The 19,370-nt window shown below is 37.8% G+C and overlaps 1 protein-coding gene across 5 annotated transcripts; it reads left to right on the top strand.

The window, feature by feature from the left end:
- The first annotated feature begins 4,331 nt into the window (after window positions 1-4,331).
- ndnfl (neuron-derived neurotrophic factor, like) lies at window positions 4,332-18,960 on the top strand. Of its 5 annotated transcripts, none has more exons than XM_048191345.1 (6): window positions 6,248-7,071; window positions 7,176-7,314; window positions 7,503-7,680; window positions 8,999-9,190; window positions 15,359-15,483; window positions 16,919-18,960. In XM_048191345.1, coding segments are annotated over exons 3-6 (1,737 nt in total). In that variant the 5' UTR covers window positions 6,248-7,071; window positions 7,176-7,314; window positions 7,503-7,678; the 3' UTR covers window positions 18,337-18,960. The 5 variants fall into 5 exon arrangements, 4 of the variants coding, with proteins under 4 accessions (XP_048047304.1, XP_048047302.1, XP_048047303.1 ...); XR_007184972.1 differs by lacking the exon at window positions 6,248-7,071 and having other exon boundaries at window positions 7,084-7,314; window positions 16,919-18,527; window positions 18,681-18,960; XM_048191346.1 differs by lacking the exon at window positions 7,176-7,314.
- The last annotated feature ends 410 nt before the right edge of the window (window positions 18,961-19,370 follow it).

Genomic DNA, 19,370 nt, shown 5'->3' on the forward strand with positions numbered 1-19,370 from the left:
AATGGACACAGATGCAGAAATAACAGTTCCATATGGAATTGTTGTATGGATGAGATCATGTACATGTGTCATGCACTAAACTCCCATTGGACGCGATATCATAGTGACTCCATGCATGACCTGCCACAGCCATGACATCACGCGCTGGAAGGTCAAGCTAAACTCTGGGTAAAAGTGACGTGTTAACTGGTTAAAAAGACAATACACATGACAGCATGAAGATTTATGAGAATTTTTTTTTCTCTCAATCACTTTAATTTGTGTTTCTGTTTTTTTCTGTTCTGTTTTGCTACTTTCTTAATTTTTATTGTATTTTTTTTATGTGCTTTATTGCTGTCAAAAACTGTATATTAGTATTGCCAATGAAAAATGTAAAATGTAAAAATAAAGTAGTGCAAATTAATTAGTAACATTAACTCAAGTTAAAGGTCATTAACTAATTATTATCCAAGCTTGTTTAGCGCTTCAAAACACAATATAATATAGTTTCAAAAGAGCCTTACAGAAAATCTTTACTAAAGAGGAAATGCTGGTAGTGCATAATAAAAGAATGAATTAAAAAGTTAAGATTAATTGATTTAGCTGAATTGATTTAGTCATTATTTAGTAAAGATGAATAACACTATATATGCCAAAATAGTGACATCATGCTATTTTCATATAGCCGTCCCTGGAGAGAATCCAGTTTTATATGGGCAGATGGGCAACTGTTTGTCATCTGCTGCTAAAATTCGGATCACTATCAACAGACCACTATCACATCGTTCTTCTTTCTGTTGTTTTTTTCTCTCTCTCTCTGTCAGTGTTGTGTAATGCAGGAGTTTGCACTGAGCCACAGAGGTCTTCTCATCATAACCACTGAACTGGAACCATATTACATTAATACGCTTACAATCTGTACAGGACTAATGGGCTGCATTTGTGAGAAACCTTTAACCAGACATGAATAATTGATAAAACCTGAAAATTCAATTATTTTAATTAAAGATACATTGTAGGTTTGTGTGTGAATGCATGCTCTACATAGACAGAAGCATCCAGCAAATATAGTGAATGAATTATTAAGAAGAACACAAGAGAACAGAAATTCTGCGTGGTCTAGAAAAAAACTAACCAGCAAAAGAGAACGAGTGAGCGAGTAAGAGGAACACCAGTCAGAAAGACAGAGGAAGAGAAAGCTGGTGGACTGTGAGTGTGTGTGCATTCTTGTACATGTGTGTCATTTTTAGTATTTCTGGCAAAATCCTAAAGATTAATCAGTTATAAATCAAAACTTCAAAACCCCGGCAGTATCAGAGAGAGCCAGACTTCAGGCAGTTCAAAGGGATTTTGAAGTGGGCCAGACCCATTTAAGGCACTCACCCAGCTCTCCAGGGGGGACAGGAGTGTGGGGCCCACCTCCTACCCAAAGATTAAGCACTGGCCCGATTAAAATATCACACTTTAAAATATAGATATTTTGAGTAAGTTGGTGAAATTCATTCCTGAAATATTGTCACCATGAATATCACCATGTAAAGTCACCATGAAATCAGAATTGACCATTCTTTTATTATTATTATTATTATTATTATTATTATTGAATATTGCAGTATATTCACTCTTCTCTGATCCTGTTTACACCTGATATTATGCTGCCTTCACGTGCTCTCTGAATTATCGTATATATGAGTTACCTAGGTAAAAATTGCACATGAATCCCCTTCCGTTTCGACTTCAGAAGTGGGAATTATCAAATTTGTGATAGCACAAAAAGGGAGCATAAGATGCGTTTCGGTAGATCAGATCACAAGTGGATGGTGCTAAATACAGGTATAAACAGGGTCTAAAACATTTTGAGCTTAACCACTTCCAGAGGCTGTCGAAAAAGCCTCTGCTTTCGGATTGCTTTCGTGTTGTAAACGCTCGTGGTCGAATGCGTTCGAACATCCACAAAAGACCTACTCTCCGCCTACTAATCTAATGCATAAACATTATGTGAAGCACGCTAGCCAGATGGAATTTAAACTTTGCCGGCTGAAGACCCAAGTTCGGTTTGAAGACAAAAAATGTACCAATCACAATGTTCGCTCACCATTCCTGATTTCTAACACACACTCACAGCATTCGGCCTGTCTTGCGGCTGTCCGAGCAGAAACAAAAGCTGCTGCTCTCCGTGTGTTTTTCCGTCATCTCTGGGCAAGTTCATATGTACATTTTGTTCATTAGATCGAAAGATCTGGAAAAAACCCTTACATTTACCTGTCCATAGACCCTCCCCTAGAAGAAATCAGGACAGAAGTGGTTCAAAGTAGACAAAAGAGATGAAATAAAATACCAGGTAGAAACAGGTATGTGTCTCCCTCGTCCACTTTTGATTGACCAAAACACATCTTGTTGATTATGAATATAGTTCTGTTTCATTCAGTACAAAAAAGAGGAATTCACTTACAACGACAACTAATAAATAGCTGACATTAAGATTCTACACTATTTTTTAAAATATAAATTAACATTAAAAAACAGAAAACAAAAATTAATCAATATAAATAGTACAAGTGAATTTAGGCATCACAGCAATATAATGTACAGTATGAAAAATAGATAATTATGTTTAGATTTGTTAATGATTACATTTAAGAGTGTTATTACATTATTAGTGGTTTTAAAGATTAACTTTAAATGAGTGTTAGATGATGGATGGCCAATTTCAATTTTAAGTGATAGTGATAAATAAAAAAAAAAAAAATAAATAAAAAAAATCTAATATTGTCCTCAAACAGGATCTAAAATGACAAATTGAGCACCCTACAGTTTCATGGACTTCATCATGTAAACTGATCATCAAAAGTCTGCAACTACACAAATGTGTCATTTGGGACAGGGCCACACTTCATAGGCAGCTGTCTGTGTAGGCTGTCAGAAGAAAGCATGGCAGCTCACTTGTTTATTCTCATTTTCTCACATTTACCTACTGAAAAGAGTAATTTTGTCTAAATGAAGGTTAGAAACTAAGGCCAAAGTTTCACTTTACACATCTCACCACTAATGATCAAGCATTACAACCCACATTCCTGCAAACACTCCCTTTTAGAGCCAAAACTTTCTGAAGCCGAGAGCAAACAAAATATAATGATCAAGGACAACATGAAATAAAATCTGAAGGGTTTTTAGGATGAATTTCCTCTTTCTACATTGGATTTAGCATGACCGTGACTGTCAAGAACATTGTAGATTCATTAGGACTCTGATTGTCAGTCATCTCAGGTTCCTCTCGTCACTGCTGAGCTGCTGTTCTGATCTGAACCAAAGCCACTGGTGGCGACCAGCCACAGAAATCACGTCTTACTGGCCAGACATATCAATTTTTTAGGGAAATCAAATCCTGGATGAGCTTTGGTTTTACTTGTGAGCGATGCTGGAGCTGGAGCCACAAACATTCATACACACACGCACACAATGACCAGATGGGTGGAGTGTTCTCATTACTTCAATAGCATGGCTGAAGCACCCATAGAATACATTCAAAAAGGCCCAAGAGACATGCTTAACACACACACACAATGCAAATAGCCCTTTTCATTCTGCTGTGGAGGATGGACAGAATGTGAGGGAGGGGTGGAAGATGGAGAGATAGCATTGTGTGGAGGAAAGAGGCACAGTGTCGAGTTCGGGAAAAACACTTACAATTACATGTACATATTCAATCTCTTTGAGAAGAGTACTTGACCTTTAGAACAATACGTACACAAACACACACACACCTACGCTTCAGGTGTTGCTGTGGAGGGACTTTATGTTCAGTGCTGATGTATTTACGAAAAATATAGGCCTATATTTATATATATCTCTAGTTTTGATAAAACAACTACACAGGTTCCAAAAGGGGCTTTTCACAGCGATACCGTAGAAGAACCATTGTTGGTTCCCCAAAGAACTTTTCAGTGATCAGTTCTTGAAAGAAACATTTTTTCTTAGTGTGAAGAACATTTTCGAAATCTAAAAGAACCCTAAAGGACCTTTTCTGCAATGAAAGGTTTTATGGATGTAGCAGGTTCTTCATGGAACCATTGATGCCAGTAAAGAAACTTTATTTTTAGTATACACATGAAGTATATATATATATATATATATATATATATATACTGTTTATAATGAAGTTTAAAGTTTGGGTTTCTATGAGAATTAATGGAAATTATCTAGTTCCCAAAAAGTAATTAACACATCCCTATGCAATCTTCAAAAACACACGTCTCCAAACACCCTCCCCAATTCTCTCTGCAATTACTCCACGCGCACACACACACACACACACTCAACCAACCCTCTTGCAATGACAGCCCTCACCAAGAGACTTTTTCCATCCTTCTAGCCATCATCTATCTCTTCCTCCTCTTCTCTCTCTCTCTCTCTCTCTCTCACATACACACAGTTCACACGCGCATGTGTCTGTTTGACTAGTGCGCCTCAGTTATCAGACTGCACCGATCTGGGTCGGGGGGGAGAAAAGAGAGGAGAGAAAAGGAGTGGAAACGAGAGAACAGAGAGGATAAGGGAGAAAGAGGAGAGGAGAAGGGTGGGAGGGTTTTTCTTTTTTTCTTTCTTTCCCTCTATCCTCAGGACTCCAGCAGGACAGGGGAGTTTCTGTGACTCTGAGCACCAGTGCAGAAGACATCAGACCCATTTACTTCTGCTCTTCTTCACCTCTCCTCCTTTCTTTCTTCAGAGTGGAGGTCCCGAGCGCTGGCTGAGGTAAGTACGTGTGATTGCGTGTTTGTGTGTCTGTGATTACATGTCAGGGACTCAACTGGTAGAGCATGGTGCTAGCAACGCCAAAGTCATGGGTTCGATTCCCTGTGAAAACACAAAGTGATACGAAAATCTTGAATGCAAGTTGCTTTAGATAAAAGTAGTAATGTTTAGTATATGGGAAAAATCTCTGTCTTTTTTTTTCCTATTACTTTGTTACATGAGACTGTGATCATCCTCTCTTACTGTGTAGCTCTTACTCATGTCTCTTTGACCACTAAATAGCCCATAAGTACAGCAGTGAGATAGTGTGTGGTTTAGGATGGTGGTGATCCAGAACAGGGCAAAAAAAAAAAAAAAAAGAAAAAAAAGAAAGAAAGAAACTCCTGCAGTGCAGATGAAACTTAAAATGAATCAAAATATCAGAAAAGAATAACACATATATATCATTTATATATATATAAAATCTGATATTACAATTAAAAAACATATAACATCTAAAAACATAATATAAAAATAGGAAATATATGAAATATTAAAATACTAAAAAGAAAATATAATAATAAATGTAAAAAATACATTTTGTTTATGATCACATATCTTCTGTGCATAGTTTATAACACATCTTCTGTATTTTTCTTGCTGTGGTAGTGTTGTAACTGCATGACCATGACAGTAATGCGTCTCTGAACTGAATTCAGCTTGATTCAATTCTGAGAGAGACTGAGACAGAAAGGAAAGAAAGACAAAGCAATTAGTGTTACGTGATTTGTTAAAGTCAGCCATTAGATCTTGACCATAATATATTTCTACTCTTCTCTAATCTTTCACTAAGCCCTCTTTCTCCCCATCTGAGTAAGTCTCTGTCTATTTACCCCCCTACGGCCCACATCTTTGCATGAGTTCTCAGTTTTCATTCTATACCATTCAAGTTTGGAGTCCTTTTCTGTCTTTCCTTCTCTCTTTTCTACCTCTCCCCCTTCTTTTCTCTCTCGCTTTATATCTGGCTCCCCTGGGAGCAGTCAGGACCCCTGCAAAGAGCATGTGTCACATGACACCACAGCCACCAACACCATCAACAAGCTCTCTAACAGATCGAGAGTAAAAGAGAGTGTGTACAGTAATACGAGATTGCCAAACACAGTAAACACAGAGATTGAGAGATAAAGAGAGAAATAAAACTGGTGTGAGATTTACTGAACGGACAGACTTAGTACTGGGGGATAAAAACAAATAATGTTTTTGCATTATGACATTATTTTTTTATGATTAAGCATTTTTCCCTATGAATTTTCATTACCGTAATGTGTAATCTCAATCCCATTATTTTCAATGGCAATTCTCATTACTTTTTTTTTTTTTAATTCATATAAAATAAAATAGCCTACAGCAAACACTACAATGGTGTATACTTTATAAAAAGTATTTAAATAATATAAATATTTTATTTTAATCATTTAAATAATATATATTATATTTTTAGCATTGCAGTAGCCTGTTGATTTTGTTGCATTACATTAATGAGAATTTTGGCAGAAAATGGCATGTAAACAATTTACAATGCAAAAAAAAAAACAAAACTTTTTAATAGCTTTTTTTCTTAATGTAAAATAGTTATTTTGATTTTGGGATGAAATTTAATTTAATTCAAACATGTTCTTGACTTCTTATGAGATTCACCCGGAGGTTTTATGATTATCCATCCATCTCTTTATCGTTTTATGTGCACGTGTCAATTTAGTCTTCCATTTTTCTTCTACACTTCCCTCTATCCCTTCCTCCTCCTGTCTTTCTCTCTCACCTCCTACGCCCTTGTTCGGCTCCTCCCACCTTCACTCTCCCTTTTACCTCTTTTTTTTTTCTTCCGATCCTCTCTTTCTCACCTTCACTGTCTTTTTTTCACCTTTCTTAATCCCTCTCTTCATCTTCCTGGACATTTTCCCGCTCCGATCTCTCTCTCTCTCCTCTCTTCACACTTTCCTTGCATCCTCCTTTTCCACCCCCTCCATCCTTCTCTTCTGTTTCTAATGAGGGCCCGTTCAGCAGTCATAATCAGAGCAGAGGTTGGGTGATGAGAGCGCGCGACGCGTCTCATGCGCGTTCACTCCACAGCCTGTCATCTGATCTACGGAGAAACGTTTCCCCAGCGACAACCATGCGTGTTGTTATGGGGACACTTTTCAGCACGATGGCTTTGATCGCTGCCTCTCTCTCCCCGGGGACGTGAACTCACATCACTGGGCCCATCAGCTGCAGATAAACACCGATTGAACATCTGAGAGTTTCAAACTTTCTCAACTCTCCCCCACAGCCGCTGCTCGGCGGTGTTCAGATTACCTCCAGGTGCTGTTTTGGTCGGTTTTGTTCTTTCTGTCGATGGGTTTTTATACTACCAAAGCAGCCTGCTGTTCGTACATAATAAGAGGAGTTGAATTCTTTTTCCACAGTAAACCAATTTGATGTCGCCTGTTAAAAATAGAGACATAAATTCAAGTGAGTTTTTGCCAGGCATCGCTGAAGTGCCGCTCTCGTCTCGCAGGCAGCGCGAGGTTTCTGTGTGGAGTGTCAAAGCACAGAGCAGCGAGTGTTAGTGGATAGCAAATTTTCTTTGCTCATATAAATAATTCTCTCTGAATAAAGGCAAATGTTTCCTGCTATCAATGAATCATCAGCTGGGATGAGGCTAACTTTCTCTCCCTCATCCTCTCGCGTTTTTCCTCTCTCTCTCTCTCTCTCTCTCTCTCTCTCTCTCTCTCATCTTGCCCTCACAACAGATGGAGTGTGAGAATTAACTGATTGACTGATAGCTCGGTTCTTCGCTTGTCAGCCATAATGAATAACCTTTGTGTTGAATGTCGGCTGAAACACCAGTGAGTTTGTCAGCACCTTGTGAGATAAATAACAGCACTGTCATCTAACACATCAGCCCTGAGTGCAGATCTACCCAAGAATGTGAGTTTCAGCCGCCGGAGTTGGATTTTGACAGGTTTTAGAAGATTTTAATCTTAATTTCAATTTAAAGTTGGCAGTTTATCTCCAACATTCACATCAAGGACAAGGCAAATGTTTTAAGTATGATGGATTTACTTTTTTGTGAAATGAGATAATGTCAAAATTCTGCTGAATAATCAGCTCCTTTGAAACCTCCAGATGTCCTCGTTTGTCTCAGAGCTTTCATTAGCCAAGGCATGGGACGTTTGTTATCTAAATAGATAGACTGACTGACAAGATACAATAAATTAACTTTTTACTACAGTCTGTAGTACGCATATGCGTACTTTCCTATAACATAGTATGCAAATAGCAGTGTGTCAAATGAGTAGAACAGTTGTAGACTAACGATATCTGGATGAAATACTGTGTCTGCGGAGATTGTGAAGTGTGGCCACTGGAGCTGAAAGGACATCGGTTTCTAAAAGTTAAAAAACAAAAATAGCAAATAACTGAGTCAGACCAGACTGCTTTTTTAATTGTTAAACCAAAAAACATTCACATTTTAAAGCTATTGGCCCCAGTGACAAGCTGTTGTACCCCTAAAGGTACCATTTTTGCACATTTTTTCTAACAGTGTTGTTAGTATGCCATAGGTCAAAGGTCAGGCAGGTCAACAACATGGCAGATGTAGCATATGCTCAATAAATCATGTAAAGAAGTTAAACTTCTTATTCAAATTTATTATATACTGAGTATGAGAATTCAAATGTTTCATATTGTCTTCATGAAAGGAGAACTGATCACAGTAGTTCTATAAAAAGTTCTATAAAATGTAATTAAAGGTAGAGTTCACCCCAAAATGAAAATGTTGTCATCATTTACTCACCCTCAAGTTGTTCCAGACCTGTATGAGTTTCTTTCTTCTGTTGAACACAAAAGAAGATATTTAAAAAAAAAAAAATGTTGGTAACAGTAGAAATTGACTTCCATAGTAGGAAAAAAATACAATGGAAGTAAATGGTTACCGTAAACTGTCTTGTTCAACAGAAGAAAGAAACTCATACATGTTTGGAACAACTTGAGGGTGATTAAATGAATTTTCATTTACTATCCTTTTAATACTTTCTCGATGTGCTTTAAGTTGTCAATGAAAATCTTTCTCCACCAAAAGTCTTTTAATGTAATAGTTTTCAAAGTTAAAACTTAAGAAATCCTTGTTGTCCTTTGATGTCACTCTTGTGGTTTTTAGTGAAATATTCAAACCTATCAAAAGACTGGTGAAAAAATGCAGTTAAAGGCTCTTACCTCTTTAAAAATGACATTCTTTGTATTCCAGGCAAGTGAGTGGCCGTTTGTGTTGGACAAGGATGGCTCTCTCCTGGTGTCTCTGCCTGGCCATAGCCCTCTTTTCTTGTCCTGGCACCATCGATGCCCTGGCACCTGAAAATGAAGTGACATTACACCCCACAACATGGCTGAGTGAGAACAGGGTCACACCAGTACATCTGCCTAAAGGACGTGCTCGCAGGTAAAAGACACCTTGGGGTTCTGGTGGGCGATAGACAATAAAGAATTTAACCAATAAGGGGAAGGTACACTAAAATTGGTCAAGTGGGCCAATCAGAAAGGAAAAGAATGAAAGAGAAACACTGATTGTGTATGTTTTGCAGCTTTCTAACTCAAGTAGAGAAGAAATGGAAGAGTGGAAGAGTTTAGATCAACATTGTAGTCCTCCAAAGAAAGATAGCTAATACTGAATAATCACTTAGCAGGGAATCGACTCGTCTGAAATCACTGTAAACTGATATCTGTCCTCCAGAGCAGGGGGTGGGGTACAAAATGGTGGTTAGAAAAAAATATATACAATATTAACTAAATATTAATAAATATTTCCTGATATTTGTCACAGTCATGTTTAGTTCTCACTGTCTTGTTTAGTTTTAGTTGTTTAGTTTGTTTCTCATGGGGTTGTAAGGTATTTTCAACATGCACAGGGGCTAGTTGGTGAATTTATTGCTGTCCGAAACCAGAATGTCAGTGTTTTTCTCCCACCACCCGCGTAAAAATCCCCAGCTGAATTACCCACTGTTTTTTTGAAAAACACCTAGGTCATGCTGGAATTTAATTCCCATCCAAATCAAGAAGAGATCGATTAAAAATTCACTGTTTAAATCCTTTTTGACCACTGCCAAGCACCATACAATAACTGTTGTGCTTCACTGAAATTTGGATGCATTTTAAAGATTTAGCCTTCACTTTTATTACTGAAATGCTGGAAAGTATTTACAAGAAAAATATTTCATCACCGCTCAAAGGAGAAAGAGAAGAAAAACATTTAAACATTTAAAATGAGCCGTTATTATGGCAGCAATTATATACACTGAAAATATAAACCAAGCAGCTTTTGTTTACCGCATGTAAATAAGAGGCTGTGTTAACTTATTTCCGCTAATTTCCACATTTTTAAAATGACATCATTTTGAGATAAAATACAAGACAGAACACCATTTTAACTATAGCACGTCTGTCTTTCTACTTTTACACAGGAGATTTAAATAATCAAATAATAAATAGGATATTATTTTCTTCTTATTAAATTAAATATGAATTTATGCAAATTATTCCATGCATATGACATTTTATTTGCAGCAGAAAATCATGCGACTGACCACTTGAGCAGTGCGTTTCAGGATTTGTTGGATCACAAAACTCGTTCCTTCACCATGAATAAATTGCCATCTGAATGCATGAGTTTTATCACTGAGTTGCCATGCAAATTAATTTTTACGGGCGTCCACATGGGAATCAATTATCGTCCAAATATGTCTTTAGTCTTTGTCATTGCTTAAGTTGTAGTCGTTCATTAGTTTCTAATTAGTCCTCACCTGTTCCCTGTTCTGTTAATTACCTTCTTCATGTATTTAAGCCTTCTGTCTTCTTCGGTTCATTGTCTTTTGTTAACGTTATGTTGTGTATGTGTAGTATTCTCTTCATGTTCATTAAAAGTATTATAATTTTTCGTTCATCCTGCATCACACATCATCTTTAAATTATCAACACAGCCACAATATTATTATTATTATTACTACTGTTAATATTTAGTATTAAACATATTTATAATATTCCTATTTTTCACAATATAAAGTATATTACTTATTAGTAATATACAATATTAGTATTTAGGGTCAGTGTTGTTATTTTTAACTAAAACCAAAACTATTCAACATTTTGATAATTGGCATAAAGGTGAAATAAAATATTAAAATATTAGATGAAAATGTTTAACTTTAAAATAAAAATTAATAAGAACAATTAATCAATCAAAAACTGAAATATAGAAGCTATATAGAAATATAAAAAAATGATAAAAATGACAAAAGCACATAAAATTACAAACAAAATGTAACTGAATATAAAAATAAAAGCTAATTCAAAATATGAATACATATTAAAATAGTATATCAATAATAATAATAAATGTTTAGGGTGCAAATATTAAATCATTTTTGGAAAAAAACTCTGATCCAGAAGATTTTTTTTTCTCACAAATAGAAACCTAGTCCATGTGAATGTACAATATCACCTTGTAAACAGTTTGTGTTTAGCTTGTGTCTAGCTTCATGTCTGTAGTAGAGACATTCACATTATGCTTCACTATACTAGCAACACAAACTATTTTCGTGACATTTGTGAGTCATTTATCTCCTATCTTTTATTCTCATTAATGGGCTTAAAATCATGCCACAAATGTCTCAGTTTCCTCTCTATCAAACCCAATATATAGCTAAAACCAAATCCAGCTAAAACTGCAGCTTTCTTTTTCCATTAGCAACACTAGCCAGTGAGAATCACAGTGAGAACTGCTCCCTCACCCGTAACAGAGGTGGTGTCAGGCTTCAGACTGAGCGCGAGAAAGAGAGAGAAGAACAGAGTGAGTTTCAGTGCGCAGCCACAGGGCAGGAGCTGCTGATCATAAATCAAATTAATTAATCTATTAAAAGATTGTAACTGTGCCTTCCACACAGAATCTCTCACTAAAAATTGCATTAAAAGGGTAAGGGACGGACACACCTTAAGTGTACCTGCCAGTAATCCCTCAATCTAAAACTATGACCCTTTATTTTATTGTCAAGGTCAAAGTTAAACCTGATTACCAGAAGAATGAAATCAATATTATGATAATGTGCTATGCCGGTGAGCCAGCGGCATGCAAATAAGAGATCTAAATCGCATTAAACAAACGCTGAGTCTTAAATCTAATGTCTGACTATTTCCATAGAAATAATATAATGAGCAGTTGAAGATGCAGAACACCATTGACTGAAGGCAGCATCACAAGCTTGTTTTCAAGGTCAGAGGAAGTGGTGCTTGCCAAATGGCTGGTGTTACCAGAATGCACAGAGGGAGGTTCACCAGATTCTGCCCAGTGTGATGTTATTCACGGAGGGGGAGTGAATGTGTTTCCTGCTTGAGCAAAGCACTCTACAGTGATGGTGCATCTGGCATCAGCTGTGATCTGTAAACATTAGGGTTTGTGGAGATGCATATCTAAATGACGGTGATGGATCGATAGAAGCTTATCAGAGATCAGTCTGGAGTCATTGCTTTTGTTTCTCCTCACCTTCATTAGCAGATCAACCTGTGCAAACATCAGCAGTCAAACAGTCCCCAAGGAAGCTCTGCGGCATGTTATTTAAAGGTGTCATGTCATACACTTTTTAGCAATAATGTTCCCCCCTTGAGGTCCATTTAAATAATGTTTCCGTTTTTTTGCTCCAGAACAGTCATATCCTGGACTTATCCTTATTAAAGGGATAGTTCACCCCAAAATGAAAATTCTGTCATCATTTACTCACCCTCATGTTCTAAACCTATATGCATTTTTCTTCTGTGAAACCGAAAAGAAGATATTTTGAAGAATGTTGGTAACCAAACAGTTTTGGTGACCATTGACTTCTACTGTATAGACAAAAAAAACAAAAACTTCTCAAAACAGACATTTCAAAATATGTATATTTAAATTGCCTTGAAGAAAAAAAGTCAGAACAACATGAGGGTGAGTATATAACACAATATTTATTTTTGGGTGAATTTTTTGGGACTTTTTAAAGGGTTAGTTCACCCAAAATTGAAAATTCTGTCATTAATTCTGTCATAAAATTCTTAATTCACCTTCATTCATCTTCTGAACCCAAATTAGGATATTTTTGATGAAATCCGAGAACTTTCTGACATTGTCAAGGTCCAGAAATGTGAAAGAAATCATTAAAATAGTCCACGTGACTACAGTGTAGGGCTGCACGATTATGACAGAAATCATAATTCTCGATTATTCCCTTTAATTTGTAATTGCGATTATTAATCATGATTATTACAATTTACATTGAATGATGTTTTGAATAGCTTTATACCATTGTTTGAAGCAATAATATTTTTTTACTTGGTCTGCTTGATTTCAAATGGTAAATTGAAGTTTTAAAAAACAAGTAAACAGTAATAAAATAAGAAAAAAATGAACAAATTACTAACAATAGCACAAATAAATACAAAAGAATAAAGACAGACATTAAATAGACAGCTTTCTATTTTTCAGGTAGGTCTAACAGTAGTGATCAGGTAAGAAACTGAATAAAGAGACAAACTAATCAAATGTAAAATAACATTGGATAATCTTCATTGTAAAAATTAATCAATTAAAGTTACAGAAGTTAATCAGTCAAGAGCAGTAAGTGATTTTTCTTTGTCTTTCGTTGTTTGATGAACATTAACAACATAGAGCGCATGTTTATTCGGCTTCTGTCCCTTTAAGATTTGACAGACACATTCTTCCTGAACTGTTTTATGTTGATACTCACCAGAGCCATTGGCATTGTGATATTGTTTCTGAGTGTATTTGAACATTAATAATCCGCGAAAAAGAGCTTATTTTGGCGCTTGTATGTCAAAGGCGGCTTTATTATGTTTCTGTGCTTCGTGTGAGCGCGAAATCTGCGGGAATTAATATAATTATGCGCAATCCCGCGCCAAAATTCAGACCCGGTCACACCAACACTATTAAACATGAGACGATTGAATGAGAAGAGGCGCGTGCGTCACAACTCGCTGTCAGAGAGGAGAGCAAGAACGCGCAGCTGGTGTTTCGTGTGCGTTCGACATCAGTGTACACCTATGTCACTGGTAGCTCCTTTTGTGCTGGGTTAGACCTTTTACACTCTGAAGTAGTTGTGATTCGCCTCTCACAACGTGACATGCTCATAACACATCTCTTAAACATGCAGAATAATCTAGGGGATATTTTTCCTTGTAATCGCGCCTTTGAACGATTACGAAATCGTGGCATCCGTAATTGTAATCGTGATTATAAATTAGATTAATTGTGCAGCCCTACTACAGTGGTTCCTTTTTGTGTGCAAAAACAAAACAAAAATCATGACTTTATTCAACAATCTCTTCTCTTTCCTGTCAGTCTCCTATGCTGTTGATGCAGTAAACACAGTGCAGCGCTTCCGTGTTCTACATCAGAACGCCGATTCATTATTAGCCGGCTCCTGCATCAGCATCACACGAATGCGTCATGCTGCTCACATGAACAGCGTCGGCCAATACTGAGCCGGCGTTTGGACGTAAACATGAAAGCCTGCACTGTGCTTACTGCGTCAGCTTTCTAAGGATAATGACAGAGAAGAGATTTTTGAATAAAGTCCTTATTTTGTTTTGTTTTTGCGCACAAAAAGTATTCTCGTCGCTCCATAGGTTGAACCACTGTCACGTTAACTGTCTTTAGTACCTTTCTGGGCCTTGACAGTGGTTGGTAATTAAATTGTTGCCTATGGAGGAGTCAGACAGCTCTCGGTTTAAAAAAAAAAAAAATCTTAATTTGTGTTCTGAAGATAAACAAAGGTCTTATGGGTTTGGAACAACATGATGAATAATTAATGACAGAATTTTCATTTTTGGGTGAATTAACCCTTTAATGTAAACACCCTCTTTATATAAGAAACAGCCTTACTCACAAGTGGGTTTGCTGGCTGGTACAGTATAGATGCCAAATGTTCATGATACAAAGACATGTTTGTTAAAATAAACTTCAGCCACTCATTTCTAATATTGAGATCCTTCTGAATGATATGCAGAGACAGGAACAGCACAGGGTTGGGTGGACATTGCTAAATTTTACCCTGGTGTTTAGAAATAATAATATGACTGAGCAGATCAAGTTTCTGAACAAGGGGTTTACTCAGAAATCTGGGCAGTCATGTGTTAAAGTATTTGGGTTTCTGATCTCAGAGTCATAAATCCAATGATTTTGTAACAAGCAGCTTAATTTCAATTGAGGGTCTTTTATAGAAGCCTGTTTTTGCTTCAGAGTAAAAAACTAAACCGGTATTTTTGAGATAAATTTTCAAATAGGAAATATAGCCACATTGTGAGATACAAAGTCGCAACTGTGAGAATTAATCACATTTGTGAGAAATTACATTACAGTTATGTTAAAAAAAAATTGATTCTAAAAAGGAATGAATATAATAGAGTAGATTAAATTCTTTAATGAGACACGATTAGGCTGGTGCAAATTGTTAAAGGATATTGTTTGACCAATTAATTTGAGATTTTTTGAGAGGTCTTATGAACAATTAGACCAAACCATATCATATTTGCTGTGTCTAATGCATACAGATATGGATCTGTGTTTCAGACTGTATTTCACGCTAAAGAAGAAAGCTGATTTGCTGTCGGTTACTGTGAGCCCCTGTGCAGTGCCCATCGAATGGAGCTTGGCTGTTCGGACCTTGAAGGATAAACCACCTAAAAAAGCACACTGTGAGTTTGTGTGTGTGTATGTATGCTTATTCATGGACTTGTGTCTGCTTGAAGGTATATTTGTGCATGCATGCAAACACGTACTTGTGTGTTTGGGGAGTACTGGCATAGACCTAACCAGGGCTAACAGACTACTCAGGGATTTTGTATCCAAAGGGCGGACGGGTTACATCCCTTCAGAGGATTTAATGAAGAAGCGAAGCAGTCGCTTGAGGCTCACTGATTTAATTAGCAGGTGTAAAACTGCTGTTGTGTTGCTTTAGGGCCTCTGTGGACAGAAGATTCTCCTCTTATCCATCTCCAAATCTCCAGGCTGTTTCCCTGATAGAGAGAAAGCATTTTCAAACAGAAACAAAGAGACACAACATATGCAAGCACAGTCTGGATGGATAAACATTAACGTCTGGTTCTAATTTTAATGGTACTTTAGAATAATTACTTTACAATAAGATTCTATTTGTTAACATTGGATAATGAAGTAGGTATTATGAACGTATAATGTACAGCAATAAACTATTAACATGGTAGCATTAATTCATCTAAATTAACTGAAAAATAAAAAATGAGGTGTAATGTTGTTTTGAACTCAACTGACATTCGTTGTATGGATGAAAACAGTGGGAAATGATTTTCAAAACTTCTTTTATGATCCACAGAAGAAAAACAATAGTGATACAGGTTTAGAATAACATGAGGCTGAGTAAATGACCACAGAATTTACATTTTCAAGTTTAACTTCTTTAATGTTAATTATAAATATACTGTTGTTCATTGTTAATTCATATTTGTGCATGCTAGATGTTAATTTATAACACTTTAAATGTAAAAAATATATTTCTATATGTAAAATTAACATTATCCAAGATTAATAAATACCTAATGCATTGACTGTTAACGAATTAAACCCTAGCGTAAAGTGTTACCAATTTTTTTGACATTCTAAAATAATTTAATAAATATTTATTATTCATTCATAATGCTAGACAGATAAATACATTTTTAAACTATTTTGTTGCAAAATGCATTTTACAGTTATCTTAATTCATATTTGGAAGGCACCTCTGCATCATGTGTTTTAACAGTGCCAGAATAATCCTGATGATTTTTGTTTTATGGTGATACATTTCTGCACTCTGCTTTCGTAATCATGCGCAAATACTGAAATGAAGGGGTAGTCTGGCAGGCAAAGCAGCATTATAAAGTCATAAAGTGACATATAAATCATTTAGACTGTGAACTCAGGGGTCCCCATCTACACCTTTAAATTATTCACTTTGATTACCAAATGTTCCCTCTAAAAGTGTGCCGACAAAAGTAATGATGGTTTGCATGAAAAACAGGCTTAGGCGTCGATGCAGCCCATGTTTTTTAGCTCTCTTTTGATTAGAGCTTTTGAATATGCTTGATCTTGATCTGAAATGCTTCATTTCTGCAGGGAGCTCAAAGAAGAGCATGCCCGAGGTTTGGTGGAGAGGTTCAGGAAGAGAGGTTAGGATTTACACCTACACCGGCAATGCTGTAGACACCTACACCGGACCTGCCTACGCTCCGGCGTCCATCTACATCCTGCGGCTGAAATCAAACGAGCAGAACACGCAGGTGTCGGCATACCTCCACGAAGGTCCTGGTCCCTCGGGGGCTTTCCCGGAGCTGCCATCAGACCCCAGAGTACACACACTGGGGGTGGGCATGACCAGTGTCACCTTAAACTGGGCTCCAAGTTCATCCATAGTTATTAAAGATGGTCACCAGCCACATCATGAATATTGCGTGTTAGTCAACCACAAACACAATTACCGAAGTCTTTGTGCGGCTCGTGAGGGAATCCGAAAGGAGATACAGAGTGTGCAGAAGAGACAGAGGAGGGACAAACAAAGCAAGGAGATTGTGTGGGCAACATTTAAAGACTGGTGGTGGCGGCACCCAGATACCTTCAAGGATCGGGAATCATCTACAACTGATAAGTTTGAGGACCCTGGATGTGTGTGCAGGGATGTCGAAAGCGTGTGCACGGTATCGGACCTGCTTCCGGATACACAGTACTATTTTGACGTGTTCGTAGTGGACAGGGTTAACGGCACAAGTGCGGCATACACAGGCACTTTCGCCCGCACACACGAGGAGGCTCGTCCAGCTGTCACGTCCTTACGGGAAGGCCAGGTCAAATGGGTCACCCTGAGCGGGGATGCAAGCAATCTACAGGGGGATAAGTTCCGATTTAAGCCACGTGGGTGGCAGCAAAATGGCCTCCTTACCTTGCACACCTGTAACGGCACTAGTAAAGTCAAGGTCACCGTCTCTACTAAAGGACAGACTTTGACGTCTCAGGAGGTGGGACACCAGCTGGCCCAGATTTGGTTGCATGGTGGACCGTCATACCTCATCCAGCTCCAGGCCTTGGCCTCATCGTCAATCCCTAAAGGCAATTCCGGGAAGTCCAAATTCTGTCTCAAAATGCAGGCATCGTCGGCGTACCACCGCCGAGCTGTGCCGGTGTTTCCCTCCACACTGCAGATTAAGTCTTTCAACAAGTTGCGGACCTGCAACTCAGTCACTCTTGCCTGGATGGGGACCGAAGAACGGAGTCTATATTGTGTGTATCGGAGGCAGATCCCGCTTGAAGGCAAACACATCTTGACGGATCGCTGCATCGACCCGGAGTCCCGTCCAGCCAATGAGAGAGTCCTCTGTAAGTATTTCCAAGAGTTAAACCCACGTCGGGCGGTCACAACAGCGGTGATTGGTGAACTGGAATCAGGGGTGCTATATGTGTTTGACGTTTATCTTATGAGACGCTGGGGGCTTCCAATTAAGTACCACAGCAAGACTGTGAGAACCAGGAGTGAATGTTGAGTGGGCATCTCAGAATCTTGCTCTCGGTGGAGAAGGACTCAATGGAGAGACAATACGCCACAGGGAAGCCAATGTAAGGCCAGAGAGGGAACTGCTGGGGGCCTAGATCTGGTATGGTGGAGGTCGAATGTGACCATTGAAAGACATAAACACATTAATATGCCAACACAGACACACAAATACAAAGAGAGGTGAGACCAAGCTCACACCAGCAAAAATTAATTTACTTTACGATGTTACCGTATTAATGTTTGTGTTGTTGTTGTGCGTGATGCCGTCTCTGTTGTTAATTATACGTATTGAGTGTCTGAATAACAGAAACTTTCTCGTCTCTTACACAAAAGAGGACCGTGCCAAAATATGCAAGAGAAACAGCCGGAGGGCTTTGAGCTCCAGTGCTAACCAGAGCTGTATCAGATCTCTCAATCTGCCACCAGTATCAGAGAAAGACACCAAGTGAGGGAGCGGCGAGAGAGAGCGAAAGGAGCTGTGTGAAGTCAGTGTGTTGATTATGCTCTGCTAAAGCATGCAGCAGGGAAAACGAGTTAGCAGTTCGCTTCAATGTCTGTGATGTGATTGTTGTGCTGCGCTTGTGCGCACTAATAAAGACACAGTTACCAACCAGACATGAAAATGATCTGTAGATGTGTCACACTTTGACATTCTTCAAGGGCAATGGCTGTTCATATTCTTGAACATAAAATGGACTGAATTAAGGTTATACATGTGAAAGCAATTCAATGAGACGTTAGTTGCTAAAATGAGTTCATCACTGTGACAGTATAAAAGTATGACAATCAATAATATTGATTACACAAATAATCAACAGACATTGTGAGCTCTTATTAAATATTTAACAAATTTACAAAGAACTTTGGATGCTGCAGTGCCACAGATATTAAAAGTGCTCCAGTGGCTCCCTCTGCTGTCCAAATGAGGAAAATCACTGGACAGCTACTGGATGAGTAGTTCATTGGTAGATTAGTTCAGTGGCCATTTCTACTGGTAAGATTGTTGTGCCAGTAGTTGGCAAC

This window comes from Megalobrama amblycephala, linkage group LG5 (assembly GCF_018812025.1).
Source record: "Megalobrama amblycephala isolate DHTTF-2021 linkage group LG5, ASM1881202v1, whole genome shotgun sequence".
In the NCBI taxonomy this organism is placed as follows: domain Eukaryota; kingdom Metazoa; phylum Chordata; class Actinopteri; order Cypriniformes; family Xenocyprididae; genus Megalobrama; species Megalobrama amblycephala.